This window comes from Pagrus pagrus, assembly GCF_965226575.1.
Source record: "Pagrus pagrus genome assembly, chromosome: 21".
NCBI classification, from domain to species: Eukaryota; Metazoa; Chordata; class Actinopteri; order Spariformes; family Sparidae; genus Pagrus; species Pagrus pagrus.
In genome coordinates this window covers 12,349,865-12,370,831 of record NC_140208.1, presented here as the reverse complement: position 1 = coordinate 12,370,831, position 20,967 = coordinate 12,349,865, and the positions used below count along the sequence as shown (strand labels likewise).

Below are 20,967 nucleotides of genomic sequence, written 5' to 3'. Positions count from 1 at the left end.
CACACACACACACACACACACACACACACACACACACACACACACTAATCTCTGGCTAAGCTGTAACACCCAGCTGGGTGAGAGAGTGGCCTGCTCGGCACATTCCTTTTGTAGTGGTACAACACACAGGGAGAGAACATAAGGGTGGTAGACACAAGGTTAAATGAGTGTGACATACATGGAGGGTAAGCATGTGTGAGTATGAGTGTGTGTAGGGTTGGGGATTAATAGCAATTTTTCAAATCATAATCTAGGATCGAAATCTGAATACTTTCAGTTTCCTTACTGAATATTTTAGGTAGAGTTAGATATAGAAATGATATATTTGTTTTTTAGCTGAATGACAAAATTTGATCATTTAATGCTATCCTTTAGGTATTTTACTGTCCTGGAACACAATTAAAGATGGAACCACTTATCTGAACATATTACTTAGACTGGTAATAGACAGCTTTCTTGCTAACTTATCATTATGCACTAAATGTTGATTGCACAATGTAATTGAAGTTAAAGAGTCCAATATTGCCGTATGGGTGTCTGTGGGAGAAAAATTAAAGGAGCGAATGTAGTCGTCTTACCTAGTTATGCTCCAGTTCACACTTAAGGGTCCTGGGCTGTGGGGAGGGAGTGAAGGAGGGGTTTTTTTGTTTGTTTGTTTTGTTTGTTTGTTGTTTTTTGTTTTTCTTTCCTTCCTCCCTTGGTTTTGATTGTTGGTTTTGTTAATTACCGTTTTTTGTGCTATGTTTGCTATTATTGTATTGTGTATGTTTTCCAGTTTTGAATAAATAAAACATTTGATCACAAAATGTCCATCAAACACCTTCTGTCGCAAAGAAGATCTTTGCTTTACACTGGTACATTCTGTACTATCACAATGATGAAATAAAGTTACTTAAGTTTTGGTTTAGTTACATGCCTTGCCAATTACACACACACACAAAAAAAACAATAGCAGGTGTCCTACTGTGGACTGACATATCCTGATGTTGCTCAACTCCAGTTCACCTTGCAAAAACACACATGCCATGCTCGGCCGGTTTTCACAGCCCGGCTTCATCAATATACAGCATTTTTATCCATGGTGCATTACAGTGTACACACAGCAAGTGGCTGGTTGAAAGACTTGTAGTGTGTGTGCACTAAAAAGCACCCATTATGTGCGAGGTTGCTCATTATACTATATTTAACTTCCAGCTCTATAATGCCATTTGTTAACTTCTAATAACTGTGTTTGTAATTGTTATTTCATCCACTCCAACCTAATCAGTTTAGCGGTGTTTAACACTGTGTGCGTGTTCATATTACCAATTACCAGTGACTCAAAGATCTATTCAATAGGATCGTAACGAGAAGGAATAGGAGCCTGTTGTCCATGCATGCAGTACAGTATGTGTTTGCATGGCTATCTCTCTCCTTGCAAATATGACGCTCGCTGTCTTATGACCCTAACAAAGAAGCAATTACCTGCAAAGCCAATCAATGCAATTAAGTAATGCAATATCTTGGAGCCGGATATTTGCAGGGCATGTTATCTTAAATGGCTGTCTTTGAAACAGGCACTAATTGGGAGACAAGATTTGAATGTGTTTGCAGACGTTATTACCTGAGCTCATACATAACTGGTCTTAAAACATATTGACCCATTTTACAGGCAAGGATATTTAACTAGCAAAGTGCTAGAGGGAATATAGCATTCAGCAGCACAAACAAGAATTAGTTTGAGAACAGCTTCTCGAATATGTCACAGGCTGCATTTTAATCTTATTGTTTGTAACAGCCCAGTTAATATTGGCTGAACGGAAATAACCTGGTGCCAAAGCTGGACACAGCGAGCACCACAAGTCATAAAGACATAAGCCACAGCCATATGGAGGGTTATCAAGTTTGTTCCACAAAATAAATTGTCATGTTTTCGGTCATTCTCTGTTCATTCACACAGACTGGGTTTGGGACAAAATTAGATTTTGAAAGACATTAAAATTCTCTTACTTTGACATTTCAGTAGCTGGTATTCCCCTTTAATCAACTGCAACCACTGACTGAAGAGGCAATCTGAGTTTTTACTTTTACTAAATAGCATTTTACACACCAACTTCTTCAGTACTCGCACTGCTGAGGACCATCTTTGCCACTTAAACTTGGAAAGCAATCTAACATTAGCACTTTCGAGCTGAAAGAAAAAATTAAAGAGCAATAGAGATATTTTCCTCCTTTAATATGATGAGTTGTGTGGTTTGCTACAGCCTCATGTAACCTTACACATAATAACAACAACAATAATATTGATGATGATTATAATATATATGAGGATAAGAGCTCTGTTATAAGGTAATTTCTGTATCTGCAGATAATCAAATCGGAACTGAAAAAAGTCTATCAGTGCAAACAAAGATCGTCTGCATAAAAAAAAAACATTGCTGACAATACATCCAAGATGCAACCCTGTGTGTAAACTCCCAAGAAGCATTTCAGTAAGGGACATATTTGATTCACTTTCCCAGCACTGATATCCCTAGATTTAAAGGTTTTGGCTTTAAATCCAGTTATGACAAGACACACTGAGGGGAAACAGGAAAGCACAGAGTGTCCCTAGAGGGAGTAATGTATTCCTGTCCAGAAAGACTATTTGCATCCTTGCTTATGGGAAGACGATCTATTTACGAGCATCCATCTCTCAGCCCCACTCCCACTCAGCCAAAACTGCTCGGGTAAAAAGTTTAAGTGTCTATGTACACATCTCTACCTGCCTGTGTTTGTGTGTGTGTGCAAGGATGTGCATGGTCACTGCCCACTTAGCCTGACAACACCCTGAGATAAATGAAAGCACTCAGCAGGGCTCTAATTGGTAGGCTACTCAAAGGCAAATACTAAAATGCTTCTGGTTTCAGAGACTGTTTGATCCCTTTACGCCAGGTGTGTGTTTGAGTGTTTCACCTTTAAACCCTGCACAAAGTAATGAAAGACTTCTTTTGTGTTCAACTTCCCTGACACTAAGAGGTCCAACAATTTAAAAAAAAAAAGATTGTAGGCACATTGATCAGTGCATAGAGGGAATTAAGAGACATTTATTCTACAAATAACAAATACAATCTAAACAAAGAGGACAGCAGAACATGCTTTTTAGAGAGTTAGTGTTACTATTAAGGTGCAAAAGAAGATAGTTTCACAGGTTGGATATGATATATTGTGCTCCCTTTGGTTTCATGCATCGTGGACAAGGACAAGGAGGAAAATACAGTATTACAAATGAGAGAAAAACAAAAAAGAAAGAAATAGAAAGAGAAATATTGTAACAATTTAAAAACATTTTATAGCAATTGTGGTTTTCTCTGGATAATGCTTATGAGAGAAGTCTTTTTCCCCCTCCAATTTATAGCCTAATATTTTCCATCATGTCCTTTTTCCACTATCAACTAGAGTAAAAACCTGTATAAAACATAAGTTCATTGCTTTGTCTTGGTCTAAACGTTCTTTTAGTTTCCTCTCTCTCAAATAGTCCATGCCTGATTCCCCCCCACCACCACCACCCTGTTTCTCACTTTTCCTCCACAGCAGAGTTTCTCCTTTTTCCACTGTTAAAATCTTATTTTCTCCCTCTTTCTCTCCTGGTGTGTCACCCCACCTCTCTGTCTCTCTCCCTCACTGTTACCCTGCACCAGTCCCTCCATCATATAATCCTGTGTTCTTTGGCTCGCTTCATTAGTTGTAGCAATAAACACACGGGGCCACAGGATACCTCCAGAAAACTCCTCAACATGATTACTGCAGAGTCAGGGTTACATGCCACATATAGGGGGCCTGTGTACTATAAAGTATGGTTGTGTGTGTGTGTGTGTGTGTGTGTGTGTGTGTGTGTGTGTGTGTGTGTGTGTGTGTGTGTGTAAAAGACAGAGGGGAGTAGAGACAGAGAGAGACGGTGTTAGAGACTTTTTTTGTCCGTTTGGTTTTTAGCGTGGCAACCACCCAGGAAATAAAGAATATAAAGCTATGGCCATCTCACAGTATGAATGCATGAATTCATTCATACATGCAGGCATACTAAATGCAAATTATGTGATCATTTACAATGTCTGTGCGCTGAATACTGAATACATGTTATTACATAACATCTAAATGGAAAGAAAACATGGTTTAATTCTTTACTTAAAACACTATTTAAGATTTTGACTCACATGTCTCATATTTTCTTGTTACTTTATTGTTAAACAGAAGGAATATGTTTCTTCACGACTGCACATTTTAGACATCATGACTCCCTTTTGTTTGCAACAGGAAGTGGTCCTACTTTTTTCATAGTTTTTTATGATCCTGATGACAACTCTGCTTCAACTCTACTTATTCACTGCGGCCCAGTGCTCTCAGACTTTCTCTGGTGACCCCTTACAGGAGTAGCTCCGATGGTGTTTTGACAAGAGAAGTGCTGGCAACTCCCCCGTTTTCAATAGGCTCATTATTAAAGCAGCTCTGCAGCTCTGCCTGGGCTTAACTCAGCCCGTATTTCTACGACCACAAAGGACTCATAAAAACACTTTGGCAAAGTCAGAAACCACACTGCAGTATGCACATCAGTATGTGTAGATTGTGTGTGTTTGTATGGTGTGAGTGTAAAAGCCCTCGTCCACATGTAAGAAACCTTAGACAGCCCCTGGCTCTGTTGTGGCCATGTATGATCTCATAAAACACAAATTCATATCCATGCATATATTATGTGCACATATACAGTTCTCAGGAAAACTGTTCCACACTGTGGAATCCCGTCATAAAAACATAAAGCAATAAAAAATGCGTAGTCAAGCGCCCACATAGGAACTCTTCCTCTTTAAATACCCATGGGGACCGGACTTGAATTAACAATAGTTAGTTAGTTTCTTTTAACAAAAGGGCTAAGCTCTCACTCTTCTTATTGTGTTAACTATTAAGATGAAATACAAAGTTGTTACTACAATCACTACTACACATACTACACATTTGACTAAACGATTAATAACCTGATTGATGGATAAAAAATAATCGAAAATAATATTACTTGCAGTGGCCCTAAATAGGACATGATGCAGTGCGGACCTCCAAGCAATTGGTGTCTAATATTTATCTAATAATAAGCCTACAAATACATAATATATTTTGCTACTACCATCATACAGCAACAGCTACACACAGCAGAAAAGTAAAATAGAAATTCAGCATTGAAATACAACACACTTGCTTTTGTGTAATTCAGTGGTTTTCTATGTCTTCAAAGAAATAGGTTTTGGTTTCCATGTGTTTTGAGTTTTTACAGGAAGAGGGGGAATACGATAACAAAAAACAACAGGACAGCATCCTGTGTGATGCTGCGGATCCCTCGTCCTCACAGTCTCTCATAATGTTTGCACCTCCCACACTGAAAGACATGACTTATGACAGACAAAATGCCTTCGATTGAAAGGCTAAATCGTGTCTGCCAATGTTGCTCAAGTCAAACGGTTTTCTCCTGTTTGTAAAAACACTCTCCTGCTTGGAAACTGGATAATAACACAGTAACGTCCAGTGTCTCTCTCTGTCTGTCTCACCCTTTCTCTTTTCCTCCATCCTCTGTCTCTCTCTGACTTTCTCACTCTGTCTTGCTCATTTACCATCTCTCCAATTTCCATGGCTGTAACTTTAATGCAGATGCCAACTCTGCTCAGTCCATTTACACACACACAGAAGGCTCAGTCATTCAGTCTGTCAGTAATATAGGGAGCAGGACTAACAGAGAATAAATCATTTTTCCGCAGCAGGGGCCTTCCCCGAACAAAGAGCCTGTGTGCATGTGTTTCTTGGGATGTGTGTGTTGGTCTATTAACATACTCCTTGTACAAATTATTCATCTTTCATGCACAACAGGCATAACATTTCAACACAAACACAGAGAAGAAAAAGCCAAGAGCAATCCTTCTCTATTGAACAAAGAATCAATCAAGCCATAAATACTCTTGTGCCACTGCAGCTAGGAAAAGTATTGCACGTTCTCCTTTTTCTTGTGGCAACGAAAAGAGAGTTTGAAAAGCAAAACCACATACAACCCCAGTGCCTTATCATCTGTGGAAATTCCACGTCATGTTAGAGCACTTAAAGAAAAAGCACATTATATCTTGAGGCAAAAAGTCGATGATATAAGTCCATGAACACCATAAAGATTGAACAGTTCCCACTGCAACACATTTCCTAAACTTGTAAAAAGGCAACTTAAAAAACAGTTGGCTTAGGATGATTGCGGAAAACATGTTTAATTGTGCTGATTAACACTGTAGACTTACAAAAAAATGCTTTTTAGATGCACTGTTTCAGCTCTCCCTTAGCGAGAGCTTGTTAACAGTAGCCTAGGTGTGAAAGATAAACTATCCAAAACCTGAGAATTTCACTTCATTGCTGATTCCTGATTCTACTACTTTCAACAACTTTTAATGCAAATTGCTGTATTTAAAACTTTTAAGCTTCAATGTGTAAGATTTAGGGGCAAACAGAATATAATATTCAGAAATGTGTTTGATCATGTGAAACTAAGAATTGTTGTGTGTAAACTTTATATCTACAGATGTTGCACTGCCATGTTTCTACAGTAGCCCAGAATGGACAAAGCAAACATCGGCTTTTGCATTTTTCACATTTTTAGCTGCCATCATAAGAGAGGGTGTTCAGTTGATTAAAATCTGGAAACTCACCGCTATAAGCCTCTAAATCCTACACACTGGACCTTTAAGTCTTATAAAATCCATACATGGAGAGTCCGTGTATTCGTTTTCTCACCTGCTGTCGCTTAACTCCAACAAGTCGTAGCATCTCCCTGCAGACACTGAATTCTTCTCCTGCACCACGCATTAAGATTGGCTGTATATCCTTCTTACTCGGTCGCCATATCCTGCAATCAACAACCACCTCCCAGACCTCCTCTGAGATGCGTCCTGATGGCAGTGTCCTGACAATCGCTCTGGTTCCGGTACACACTGACTTGGTTACCTTATGGAAAGAGGAAAAGTATCTTAGCATGTCTCTAAAGGTGCAATGATTATTTGATTAGTTGTCAATTTTGAGTTCGCACTATTATGATAATCGATTCATCTGTTCAAGTAATTTTTAAGAAAAATTCCCTGATTCCAGCTACTTAAATGTGAATATTTTCTAGTTTCTTTACTCCTCTGTGACAGCAAACTGAATATCTTGAGGTTGTGGACAAAACAAGACATTTGTTTCAGAAAAACCAATTAATCTAGCATGTTTAAAATACCAACTGAACACAAGTAACCTTGCATATAAATACCTTTTGATTGTTCTTGTAGAAGCGCCTCACCAGGACAGTGGAGCGCTCTTTACGGTTCCTAATAAACTCTGTGTCATCTATGAGACCTTCTCCATTGCCCTCTTCACTGCTACTGCCCCTGCTGCAGTCCCTGGTCACTCGTGAGGATGATCTCTCATTGTTCCTCTGGGTTGTTGTCATTGTTTCTAGAGATGCCCGTCGTAGGAATAGTTTCTCCAGGGAGGCTTTGGTGACCCTGGGCCTTCGGTTAAGCCTCTCTAAACTCGAGTAGCCGTCTTTGATGTGGTGTCTGTGGATGTGTCCATTTTGGTTACGCTGGCGGTGGTTGGGACTGGGGGAACCACAGGGAGATGACGCCACAGAGCTCGGTTCACTGGACGGACTGCACTGAGATGAGAGGGAAGGTGATGTCTTGAAGAGAAAACATGGAAAATGAAAAACTGCATTAATTATGTTTCTGTATCTCTTGAATAGGGGAAAGCATTTAATTTACAGTGTAAACATTGTGATTTTTGTGTCTTTTGCTTAAAAACAAGCATTTAAGAGCACAGAGAACAAATTACAGCCTCGGTGTGGCAGCTAAATGGGTACAATTTGCTACCAACTTCCTCCATTATTACCTTGTGGAAAGCCAGCATGGACACAGGCAGGCTGCTGCGGCGGATGTGTCGCTGGTTGGGCTGAGAGGGGCTAGAGCTGAGGCGAGGACTGTGAACAGGGCTGGAGCTGGGGCTCGGACTAGATCTGGGGCTGTGGCAACAGTAGATGTTCGGACTGGTGTAAAGGCTAGACATGGTGCAGGAGCAGCGGGTGCTGCCAGTTCTGTTTCTGCCTGCATCCACACCCTCTCCTGAGGTGTCCAGCTGGCAGGGAGATCCCTCTGAACTTTTCCCAGGTATTGGAGCAACTGTGTTAGCTATTCCCTCAATTCTCCTGCCAGCCGACAGCTCTGGATAGAGTTTCTCTTCAGTGCTCAGGAGTTTTGAGCTGCAATCCAAACACTCATATTCCTCATGCAAAGTTGTCCCATTACCGCTGTCACTCGACAACTTCCTGTATAAGAGCAGGGACAGGTTGCTCCGCTGTTTTGAATGCCACAGTTGGTCAGAGCATCGCTGAACTTCCTGGCTGTTTATGACATGTCTGGCTTCCCTGCTGGGTCTGCTCCCAGTAGATGGAGGAAGTGAAGTGTGCTGAGCCAGAACTGCAGCCCTGACCTGCGTCTGATTTTCTTCAGTAGCCATCGTGTCTCCGTGGAGCGTCCCGCTTTATATGTTGTTCTGCTGCAGCTTAAAAAATAATTGATAACAGTTAAGCAGACGAAATCTAACCAAACAGCAATTAGAAGGTCTTAAGTTAACATTTAATATTAGAGTACACATATTGACCATTACCTAGTTGCTTATTACCATTTATATTAGATGCATACTGGCTCTTTATTAGCCATTATAAGCAATTACTATTGCCTTATTCTGCATGACCATTTCTACAACTACTCAGCCATCAATGAAGAGTTTCCCTCAATAACCTCCCAATCCCTCCTTATTGATAGTAAGTAATCATTAATAATTACTTTTTTAATATGTTTGGCACATGAAAGGTTTTATGAGGTGGTTACCACAAGAAAAGCCATTCTCTCTAGACACAAAAATCTGGTGTAATCGTATGTAACAAAACACAAAACTGCTAAGTACTAACTATTTAGTGTTAATAGTGTCCAAATAACTTTAAATTAAGTCTTTCTGGCTGAGAATATGTCCCATGTACTGAAGTGAGGTCTTGTTAACATGTGTGTTAGTAAGTGTCAAACTAATAGTGAATTAGTTAATAACCTAGTAGCTGAGAATATGGTCATAAGGCATTAATAAGTTCTTAATACCGACTTATTAAGAGCCAATATGCTACTTATATGCATTCTTTTAAGCAACTATTTAATGGTTAATATGTATACCTTAAAATAAAGTGTTACCGATCTTCAGAATTTGGCCCAAGTCCTATTTTATTTATCTCAAATTCAAAGAAGACTTAAATGAAGCATCAGTCAAATACATTTCTCTGAGACCCTTAGTTCCTATCATTTGAGACGTGCCGTCTTATGTCTCAATTAGTGGCTCCATAGAAAGCAGCTGGAGGAAATGAAATTTGCAGAGGAAATGAAATTTGCAGACTTCAAAAGCCATACATTGTGTAAGGTGACAGCATTCTCATGTTTGTGACTGAGTAAATTCAGACTTTCCTGAACAGAGCATTTGCTCTTCCAGTTGTTCAAAAACCTACTGTTTGAGCCTGAGGCAGGTTGGAGCACCTTGGTTGATTGGTTGAATGAGGAGTGAATTGACTTAAGTAATACAAATGTACCTTTAATCATCAATAACCTAATATCAGTAGTATAAACCTTCTGTATTTTAGTTGAGATGAAAATACTTACTTAGACGATGAGAGAGATCCACTTCAGGTCATGCTACACAACAGACCCAAGCTTCTTTTACAATTTCAGTGTGCCCTCATGGTCAAAGGCCTGTGCTGGGCGAAATAATAACTTGAGCTTCCAGTGACCTCTTAAGTGACTAAGACAGCACGTCCGTACAGAGTGTGCTCTGTGTGTGTGTTGTGGAAACACAAGCTTGTGCAGCTGTACAAACCAGCAGATAGAGAACCCACGGTGGCGGCCCTGGAGGACCGAGGAATTTCCTTGATAGTACGGTTCACAGCGACAGCTTACAAGGCCATGTGTGTGCCTGTGGGCGCTAGCTCTGATTGGTCCTGACATGTATCTGTGGCGTAGTTATCCATGTGCAGGCCCTGTGAGAGACAAAGAGAGAAAACACAGACACCCAATCATTATTTACCTGGTTCTCATGAGTAACTTCCATGGCATCTTTAATTCTTGAAAAAATACATTTACAACTCTAATGCCTTGAAAGCATATTCAAAGAGGACAGGTTGAGACAGGAAGTTTAAGACTGAGTCGCTGACACAGATACAAAGAGAAATCGAAAGACACATGAGAAACACAATTTACTAACTTGAAAATATTTCAGTTTTCTCTCAGTTACTTCTGTGCTTTCTTCTTTCATCACATCAGCTTTCTTATCTATAACTATTCAAATCAAATCACTGCACACAGTGTGAGCCATTGTGAGCGAAACAACTGAAACAACAAATGCTGAATTGAAGCTGGAAGGATCAACTCTTATTTTGCACCCTTCAGAACTGCCAACATTCTTCGGGCAATAAGAATAAAACTATAAACGGAACATTTATCCCTATTTCCTGAGATGATGCATGAGCTGTAGCATGTGCTATGTGCTTTGGTAAAGTTAAATACATGAGGATTATCACCTCTCAGAGGTTGTATTAAATTATTCAGCAATGTCGTGTCTTGGTTTAACTCCATGGGAAAACCTCAGACACATCACCACCACACAACCACTACCAAAGTACTTATAAATATCAGCAAAGTACCGATAAACACCAGCATTAGATCATGTATATAGATAATCCACACTGATCCTTAATCATCATAAACTTACATTTTCTGAAGAAAAAGAAAAACTATGTTGTAATGGTGCAATGCAACTGGTAGCTTGAAATCAGTTCAATGCCAGCTCTCCATCATATTATGCAACCGTTAAGAAAACTTACAAATAGGGGCACATTGGGGCTTAGGGGTTAAGGCACTAACCATGAAATTAAGCGTCGCTGATTCACATCCGACTGGGAACTTTAGTTGCATGTCATTACCCATCTTCTTCCCCCTTGTTTCCTGTCATCTGCCCACAAACTACCAACAATTAAAGCATTAAAGCAAAGGCCCCGAAAGGTGGGAAGAAATCTTTAAGATTCCTGGAATCCCTACTATTAGGAGTATATGTAACAACATGCTTTGAGGTTGCAATGCGAGTTATAACATACAAACTTTATACAGGCATTGCCACTCTACCTCCGACACAAGCAATTATTATGTAACAAAAAACTAATTTAAATTCGGAGAAAATGTTTTCCTGTTTTCAATCTGATGTCTCCTGGCCCAACTCTCTGTGATCTATAGTTTCCTGATGGACAGATAGATTTACTTGTTTCTACAGGAACAACTGTAGCTGCTATTAGCTAGTTAGCTCAGTTAGCCATGCAGGTAGCAGCTGACTCTGCTCGGAGCATCGCGGAGTGTTGTTGATAACACTTGCTAGGGCTGGACAATATATCAATATTATATCATTATCGTGATATGAGACTATATATCTTCTTAGATTTTGGATATCATATCCTTACATGGCATAAGTGTTGTATTTCCTGGTTTTAAAGGCTTCATTACGGTAAAGTATATGCTACGTTGTTGCCCAGTCCTCGCATTTATGAAGTGTTTAAATGTGACTTCAAAATATTGGGATATATCTTGTATGTCGTTACTAAAAGACTTTTGATATTGTTCAGCCGTCTTGAAATACAAGACTCTTTAATGAAAGGATATACTTTTCAAAGATGCCAATTATACAAACTCAATAGAATGCCAGTTGGAAAAGAGAAAAAGCAAAGATGCCTGTGAAACTGAACCATCTCTTTTCAAAAGCTGTCTTTCATCACACACAGCTCTACAATAAGGGAAAAACCTGATTTACTTTCACCGTCTGTATCAAGCACACTGGTAGACGAATAAATCATAGCTGGGCAGAGACTAGTTATGTGCTCTCCTTGCATGAAATACATCCATAACAGACACGCTCACCCACAACATGCAGGCATACTAATTGTGTGGTTCTGGTATCGTTATGGTGGCCAGAGATGAATAAATCCAAAAAATGAGTGCCTGAGACCTCATAATTAGAGTGACTACAGCCCTTAATTCCTGCCAAAATGCGTGGGCCAGTCGGAATGTGGGACAGGCGAGTGACTACACATTTAGTGTGTCCGTGTGTGTGTGTGTCCGTGTGTGTGTGTGTGTGTGTGTGTGTGTGTGTGTGTGTGTGTGTGGGTGTGTGGGAGAGAGAGAAATGCAAATAGGGAGGATAGATCTCACTGACCCCCCCCCCCCACCCCGCACACACACACACACACACACACACACACACACACACACACACACACATATCGAGGTGTCTGTGCTGGATGTCTGCAGCCTCTTTTCAAGGCTCTGTGCTACATTCACACGGACAGAACTTCAGCCAAAGGGATGAAACAGACAAGTGCTCCATTCATAAAAATACAGTGACAGCTAACCTTCATACAACTTCCTCTACCTTGCAGCTCAGCTGTAGCCTTTTGAGCACACTGATGATTGACGATAGCCTTCGATGATGGGACTTTTAGAGTTAGACTTTTAGAGTTGGCTCATTCGAAAGAATGAGCCACTCCTGTAGCAATAAATAGGAGACATGCCAAGATTCAGAATTGTCCAGATACTTATGAACGTCTAGTAAAAACTACATTTTGGAGTAGGCCAGAGAAGGTGGTTACATGAAGTATTTTTATTCAAAATGGGCTTTAACAATCAATATAATGCAGCTAATAAAAAAAAAAGCTAAACTATTTGATGGAAAACGTTTTTAAGGCTGGTGGAAACTAGAAACAGAATTTGAAGCCTTTCATAAAACTATGGGAAGTCAAGGAAGAAGGGTTTGGTGGACATGATATGTGAATAATAAATATCTTTAATGGCCCAATGAACTTTAAAAATGTTTTTATTTCCCCTGAATCAGATCAGTAACGTTTATCTTATTTGCTGAAAAACAAATAATATCAAACTTAGGGCTGCATAATGTTGTCTTGATAGATATTACGGTTTGCAACATGATAATGGTATATCTTAACTGAAAAAAATATTAAAATCAAGATGATGTGACTGATTCACATCATGATTGATTTGTTGGGGTCTGTACAAAACGTGTTTCCTTACAGAACTACAGTACTTCATTATAATCAGTGCTGTATAAAGTAGCCAAGTCATGCTTGAGTAAAAGTAAAGATATTGTGTGAAAGTATTACTTACTATATTACTAGTAAAAGTCACGCATAAAAATAGTACTTATAAAAATAATAAAAGTCTTATAGTATCTGATATCAAATGTATCAAAATCAATTTTCTAGGGAAAAAATGAACTGAAGTATAAAAAGTACAAGTAAATAATGCATTTATTTACATGTAAACAAATATTGTATATTATGGATCACCCAATTATCAGATCTGATATTCAGCATTATTCTGATGATTGGAATCAGTGTTGGTTTTTATCTGATTGTCGATAAAACAAGTTCATTTTAATGTGCACTCATTTGGCTCTGATGCAGCATGTAATCTGCAAAGTAATTAGTAACTATCATTACATCAATGTAGTGGATAAAAAGTACAATACTTGCCTCCAAATGTAGTAGAGTTGAAGTATAGAAAATTGATATATTCAAGCAGAATACAACAAGTACCTCAAAATTGTGTTTAAGTACAACACAACAACACATGCCAAGGTAAATAATGGATTTCAATGTGTCAGTTGCACAACATACCTCAGACTGAAGCAGCAACACATGGGAGCAGCTTGCCTGGAGCCACATAACTGACTGAGACCAGGCACCTTGACACTGACCTACTGACATGCTAAAGACGTTTTCTTGTAAGACCTCAGATTACAATTTTCTGATTCCTCTGTTCTTCACAATGTTGACAGCCCACAGCGATCCCTAACCGGAAGAATCTCACCTGCATGTGTCACAGTCATCTAACAGGTCCAACCAGATATATCAAAAGTACAACAACAAAGTCACTACATTTGTACATTTGTACAGTATCACTCCCTACTGTAGCACCTGTGTTGTCACTCCTGCTGGATATGAAACTTTAACCTTTTTGCATTTAATCATACATTGTAATCCTCATTTATCCCTCTTCTATATTCAAACTAAGAATAAATAAACATAATAATATTCTACGTTTCTGCCAACCTGTGTTTGCATGCCCATATTTCTCATTTCCAGAAATCACAAATCAAGTATGGTGTGTAAAACTTGTTATAGGGACCAACCTGTCATTGAGGTGTAATTATAAAAGAGAGATGAGCAATCGTAGCAGATGCAGGCCATAGCAACAACTACAATTGGGAGAAAAGAAGGTGCAGTAAAAGTAAACATGCTGCAGACAAGACATAATTAAAAACAAGAAAGACATACATTTTCTATTTGTAAACCATCTGTTCATTGTCTGCTGCTTCAGGTGATGTTGTGTCTCTACAGATGTTAGCTGTTGCATTTAGGCTTATGTCATCCGAGGACACAAACTGACACATGATAGGGCATGAGCCTGTGTAATTATGGGTAAGGAGGGTGGTAGTAGCATAACACTCTGATTAACCCGGGCAAGAAGTCACCCACTGTAGCTTTAAATCCTGAAGCCATGTGCCTGTGGGCATGATAGACAGCTGTGCTTGCCATCAAGCTAATTTAAAAACACTCTGAAATTAGCACCAGGATAGCATTTCCACACCGTGGTTGCTTAAAATGGAAGCATGTGGACTTAAAGGTTTGATATAAATGTCCTACAGCTGTTCAGTTAGTGTTTATCTTCATGGCTGTATTTCATTCTCATAAGAAACAGCAGATGAAATGGCAATAAAAAGACAAACACACAGCAGACCTGCTATGAGATTAGTGTTAAAGGGTGACATTTACAAATAAACTGCTTAATTAGAAAGAATGGTTCCATCTTGGGGGTGAATAAACCTAAAAAACAACCATGCAGACACACTAAACACGGTTCAAAGTAGCTCTTGTTATCAGCTGAACTGTGACCCTGTCCGGGAAAGCAAACGGCTCTTTTAGGCTAAATCTCAGCCTTGGGCTACAAACACAGACAGACGCACGCACACACACACACACCCACCCACACGCAGGAAATCAGGTCACACAGAGGGAGAAGTGCACTGACCAAGAAAACCCTAAATCACTTCTACTTCACTTGTTGTATTATATGTACAATATTGTCCAGCACAAGGCACATTATACCATGCATAATTTCCTGGAAATTATCTCTAACGGTTGTAAAATCAAATAATATTTATATGACAATACTTACATTAATGGAAGCAACAAGCAATATAAATACTCTTGTAAATCAAGAGCTCCATGTATTCCAGCTGATTGAGGATTCCCAATTACTATCTTGTTGTCAATGTCAACTGAGTGAAACAGACAGGGAGAGCAAAGAAACAGCGAATGAGACGAGACACAAAGAGTGACATGAGGCATGGGCTTGCCACTGTCAGTCTGCAAGTTCAGCAGCCAATCAGGGTGCGACTCTGAAGTTTGTGCATAATTTATTGACATAAATATTTCACCTTGACAGTCATCTGACTGACAGTTACAACACATGACAGAGAGTGACACACAGCTGTTTGATTTCAGGGAGTTTTTGTAAATGTCTATCATTTCTGTACGGTAAATATGAAGCCATAGAGAGCAGCTGGTTAGTTTAGCAGAAAAAAAGCAGAAAAAAGAAGGAATCAGCTAACCTTTTTCTGTTCAAAGCTAACAAAATCCCCCTACCAGCACCTCTAAAACTCACCAATTTACATGCTAAATCTCATTTTTGTAAGTTACAGTTTTAAACTATCCCAAACAAGCTGGAGCATTTGAAAACATGAGGCAATGATTTCTTTCCAAAACTGAAAAGGCTGAACGTGGGCTTGTGTTCTGCTGTAAAAAGCTTGTCTATCTCGGAAAAAGACAAAGAAAACTGTGATATCAACTGCCTGCATGACTAAAAAAAATCTGATAAAACAAGAAGAGACAGTTGTCTGCCCGTCTTGCTTTAAAAGAGAACTGTTTGGTACTTTTTTCAATAAGAGCCAACATTACCCGTTCTGCAATAAAGTATAACACATGTTGATGAAAGCAAAAGGGGATGATCTCAGCACTTCAGACAGTCCTGAAGAGACTGGATATAATCAAAATCAGATGGTTAACAACAGAACACTGTATATTTTTTTTTGTGTTTTAGAGTGTGCGTCAGTGGCTCCCTCATTTATCTCAAAAGGTTATTTCCAAACTGTCATACATCAATTTGAAAGATTATTAACAAAATAATTTGTTTTAGAGCAAAACTCTTTGGTTAGGCCATGTTATACTAATTTGGCTTTCACATACAGCACATGTTACACTATTGTAACATCTCACTACAGCCATGTACTGGATCCAGGTCCACAACAGTAAGTTTCCTTTTATCTGTGAGCTTAAGTCAATGTTAAGGCCATCTCACAGCCCTAAAATAAAAATATTAGAGCTATATTAAGCAGCTATATCAGTTAGCCGTCAACCGATATTGGCCTATCAAAGGCAGTGTTGTCAAAAATACAGATTATTCAATTTCCACAGTATTGATACACCAGTACCAGCAGCGCTTTCTCGCTCTATCGTTCGACAGCAAGTTGACACAAACCACTGCAGTGCTTGCATAGCACCTCCTCCTCTCATTAACTCAAAGTGCTGTCTTCTCAACACACACTCATTCGCCTTTTTTTGTTATGGCGTTGTAGCGCAGTAAAGATGGCGAGTGCAGAGCCACCCCAACCAGCTGTGGTTGACACAGAAGTCATAGCAGGCGTGTTGTTTGAAAATACTTTGCATTTGAGGCAAATGGACAAGAAAAGGCAAATGACTGAATCATGCCCATATGCAAGCTACATATCAATGCTCACAAAAGGTGCTAATAGAAGGACCAACACACTAACTCTGATCTCTAAAGAATTTTGAGAGGTTATTGAGATATTCCGTTTCAGCATCACTGAAGCATTCAATAAGACGGCCCAGTAAACTTAGGTTGATAAAGTGTGTTGTTGCCATTTGTAATTCTCAAAGTTAAGCTAGTCCCAGCAGAGTTTCAGTTGATAGGGAAATACTTTAGATGTGTAAGTTGGAAACTGTTAACATGTTAGCACGAAAGCTAAGCAAATGGATCAAGTCTCAGGGCGGTCATTACTGACTGACTGATTTTAAACTACATCTGACTGACACAGCTCCACAACAGGCCACAGTTGTTTACAAATTGAGCATTCAACCAGTTATTGAAATTATGGATTTAAAAACAAAATCCACTTGCAATAACGTGCAATAACCTTTTGTCTCATGAGCATTCAATCTAAATGAGTAACATTTTGTTTCCATGAGTTTATGTCACAGGACTGGAACAGTTTGTGAACCCCCGTCCTAAATCATTGTGTTTTTCCCCTCAACAGGGGGGCCTTCACCCTCACATAAAAGCCTTTTTCTAATGTTCATTCAGGAGGGATTATTTCACAACTCATCCAAACGATGACTCACACCCTGGTATGTGATTAGGTCAAACTTAACACGGAGCGCAGGAGAGTGAAGCCCAATCAGCGGGGTAGAAAGCAGCACTGTGATAGCACTGGTTATAATCTTTGCATTTCTTCTTACTTACTTTGATACTACACAGTGGATGAGCAAAATAAAGAGAGTGAGAGACGTGGAAAATGTTAAAGTGTAAAATGAGAGCTGGATTCAAAGTGAGCTGAAATCCTCCTGAGCCTCCAAAATACTCTGCTAAATACTTCACACACTAAGATTCAGCATTGGATCTTTGGCATTCCAGCAGCATAATAAGCAGGTCAGGGAGAGAAGGAAGGAATCCCCTTTTCTGTTGTGTTGGGGCCACGGAGAAAAAAAAGGCATGCCATGTGAGTACAATAGAGCGACGCTCCAACTGGTGTCACCCGACTGCAAAGAAACAGTCACGCAGTGAAAAACAGATTTCAATTGCATTATGTTTCCAGACGGAGACACTTTGGTGACGCCAAAAAGGTGACCATTACTAAAACTGTAAAGAATTTGCCAAGAGCGTACTTGATGCGGGACACAGATTAGACTTTCATGCATAATTTCAAAAAACTCCTTTCAGAGAGAGTCAAAACTAGCCAGAACGGGGAATGAGGGAAAAAAAAAAAACAATCCTGCACAAAGAATACACGTTAGAGAATTCATGCAACTAAGCAGTAGGGGTGTAACAATACATGTATTCGTATTGAATTGTTTCGGTACAGGACGTTCGGTTCGGTACAGGGCTGTGCACGGGTGAGTTTCCACAGCAGAAGTTGTGTGTGTTTATTTTCTGCCTGCAGCTACACGTGCAGCCCGTTTACATCATGGCTAACGCTAGCGCGAAACCAGAGCTTGAAGACCCTCCCTTGTCGCTTAAGTCTCCTGCTTCGGAACACTTCGGCTTCCTGGTTACATATTGCAACGGAGAAAGACGAGTCGGGCACGGCGCAGTTCGGCCGAACAGCTGGAGAAACGAAACCGAAACAATTCCCGTGATAATTACATAATCACACACGACTGCAGTTATACGTGTTATAAACATAACACGAAGTGTTTCCGACTGAAGGATTAGAAGAAGAGCGCGTATTTGTCTCTTTTTTGAGGTTTTTGTGCTTGTATCAACACGGAGTGTTTTATTTTGAAAATCAACCGGATGTATTGTTGTTGTTTCGTGTCTGCTCTTCCTGTCTGCTCTGCGCTAAATTCGGCTGAATTTCTGCGTTGTGCCGCGGCACTTGAAACGGCACCACCCAAGTGTGAATATCACTGCTACAAGAAAAAAAAAAGACCTTAGTGCAAACGCAGCTGACTCTGGCAATCAAGCAGCCTCTCTCTAGCAACTCAGCCCGTATGAACAACACACCAGTGCAAACCTGGCAGAGGGACTTAAGGAGACAGTGAAAATTATTTATTTAACTTATTACCAGGCAGCACTTTACAACAGTATTCTATTTTTTAAATTTTATTTTCATATTTTGTATAATGTTACAATAAATTGTTGGTTTACAAAAGTTCCGAATAAACAACAAGCAAATTTATGTTTTGCATTTTGTTCCCGCACTGTACCGAAAATGAACCGAACCGTGACCTCAAAACCGAGGTACGTATCGAACCGTGATTTTTGTGTATTGTTACACCCCTACTAAGCAGCAATGATACTTTACTTGGCAGTGATATCTGATGATGTCTTAAAAGCCAGATATAGCAGTTAGATGGAATAGAGAGAAGTAGCATCGTGTGAAAACAACAATAACTAGAATTTTGACAATTTACGCATCATGTTTTTTGGGGAGGTATCTAGACCACAGTGATGACTGAAAGCTTAAAGATTAATGTGAGTCAGGTGGTACAACGTAAGGTAGATACTCAGTTTTGTGGTGCTCTAAGATCCAGGTAAAGAAAATCCTGCACAGTTCTTCGGTATAGTAACATACTCTTTATGCAAGGACCCCCCCTCTCTTTACACAGAGAAGAAAAGACACATCATATGACTACAATAGAATCACATTCCTTAAACTGGTCACAGTTGAAAAGAAACTGATGAATGCTACCATGCAGTGCAAAGACGTAGATAAAGGGAGAGGTCAGTGCAGCTGGGAAGTAAAAACTAATCTTTATGTGCTTTAGAACATAAGGTTACAACTGATTATTGATGATTTTTGCATGATTGTCAAAATGACTGCCGCGTATCAGAGAGAACACTGGACCAGACCCCTTCTGTTTCAACACAACCCACTGAGTCACAACCCCGCCAACGCCTGATCTGTATTCAGAAAAATCAACCTCTAATTTCTAAAAAAGCTTTACTCATCAGACATTAACTGTAAATTGCAGATTTTCTTCATCTTACTTGCACTTAATGTCAAGCATAAAAAACAAACTTCCAATACGAGAATAGGATGTGATATTTTAATCCTATATACTGCTGTTGAATTACTTTTTACAACAGGAACATCTAAATAGTGCCTTGAATCCCAACCTCATTCAAGTCTGAGCAAATTTAAAGAGCTCCAATTGGCCTGAACCCATTGGGTCGAACCCAGTCAGCTTTGGGCAGAGAATCACAGTTTAAGTGGTTAAGAACTGATGGAAAACTGCTTTCCATTTGCTGCACTGTAAATTCAGCGAAGAAACCTGAAGCTGAATGGAATCTGTAGTTTATCCATAACCAGAGCAACAGGACGGTATCCCCCTTATTATGAGAATTTAAAGCATGTATTATCCTTCACTTGAGGGGAGTATTATTAAATGTTTGAGGTGGGATTCGAAATGAGTCACATGCCAGTTTCTGTTGGGTCCCCACATCACAAAGCTGCTGGTCATGTTTATATTAGTTATGGTCACATAATGTGGCCAGATTGGCAACTTTTCTTTGATAAATAAGTTTGAGCGGCCTCATTTTGGCACCCTAGACAGCACATTTTTTAATCATAGAGACTGACAGCTGATTCATCTGAAGAGGTGGTGTGAGCCTACATGCCCTGAGAATCTTTAACACTCTGATCTGTCAGGAACGATCAAGGCTAAGGACTAAAATATCTTTGATTCATGAAGGTTTTATCAAACCGGCCACCAGGAGAGCTCATAAATACTTAAACAACTACAAGGAGAGGAGGGGAATACCAAGGATTCAAGTGAGAGAAAACTGTCCATCTTTCCATTACCAAATCACTATGGATGGATCCAAACAGAAAAAAAAAAGAAAAGAGAAAAAAGGACAAAATATCAACCTGCAATCCTGGGCAGGTTACCTTCTTTCTCAACAGTCTCCCTCTGCCAGTAATAAAGTGAGAGGCTGGTTACAGTGGGAGCAGCGCTGCAAACAGAACAGACTTTTCATGCGAGCGACCTGGAGAACATATGGC

At 39.6% G+C, this 20,967-nt stretch overlaps 1 protein-coding gene across 5 annotated transcripts in view; it reads right to left on the bottom strand.

Moving 5' to 3' along the window:
• Nucleotides 1-20,967, bottom strand: part of plce1 (phospholipase C, epsilon 1) — an 87,925-nt gene that overhangs the window by 64,001 nt on the left and 2,957 nt on the right. For 4 of the 5 annotated variants that reach the window (XM_084342298.1, XM_084342300.1, XM_084342301.1 and 1 more), the window contains exons 2-5: nucleotides 9,711-10,084; nucleotides 7,903-8,571; nucleotides 7,283-7,693; nucleotides 6,772-6,981 (exon numbers count right to left, since the gene is read on the bottom strand). In XM_084342298.1, coding sequence (XP_084198424.1) covers nucleotides 6,772-6,981; nucleotides 7,283-7,693; nucleotides 7,903-8,526 — 1,245 coding nt within the window. In that variant the 5' untranslated portion in view covers nucleotides 8,527-8,571; nucleotides 9,711-10,084. The remainder of the gene's footprint in view (nucleotides 1-6,771; nucleotides 6,982-7,282; nucleotides 7,694-7,902; nucleotides 8,572-9,710; nucleotides 10,085-20,967) is intronic. The other variant, XM_084342299.1, reaches the window with a different exon arrangement.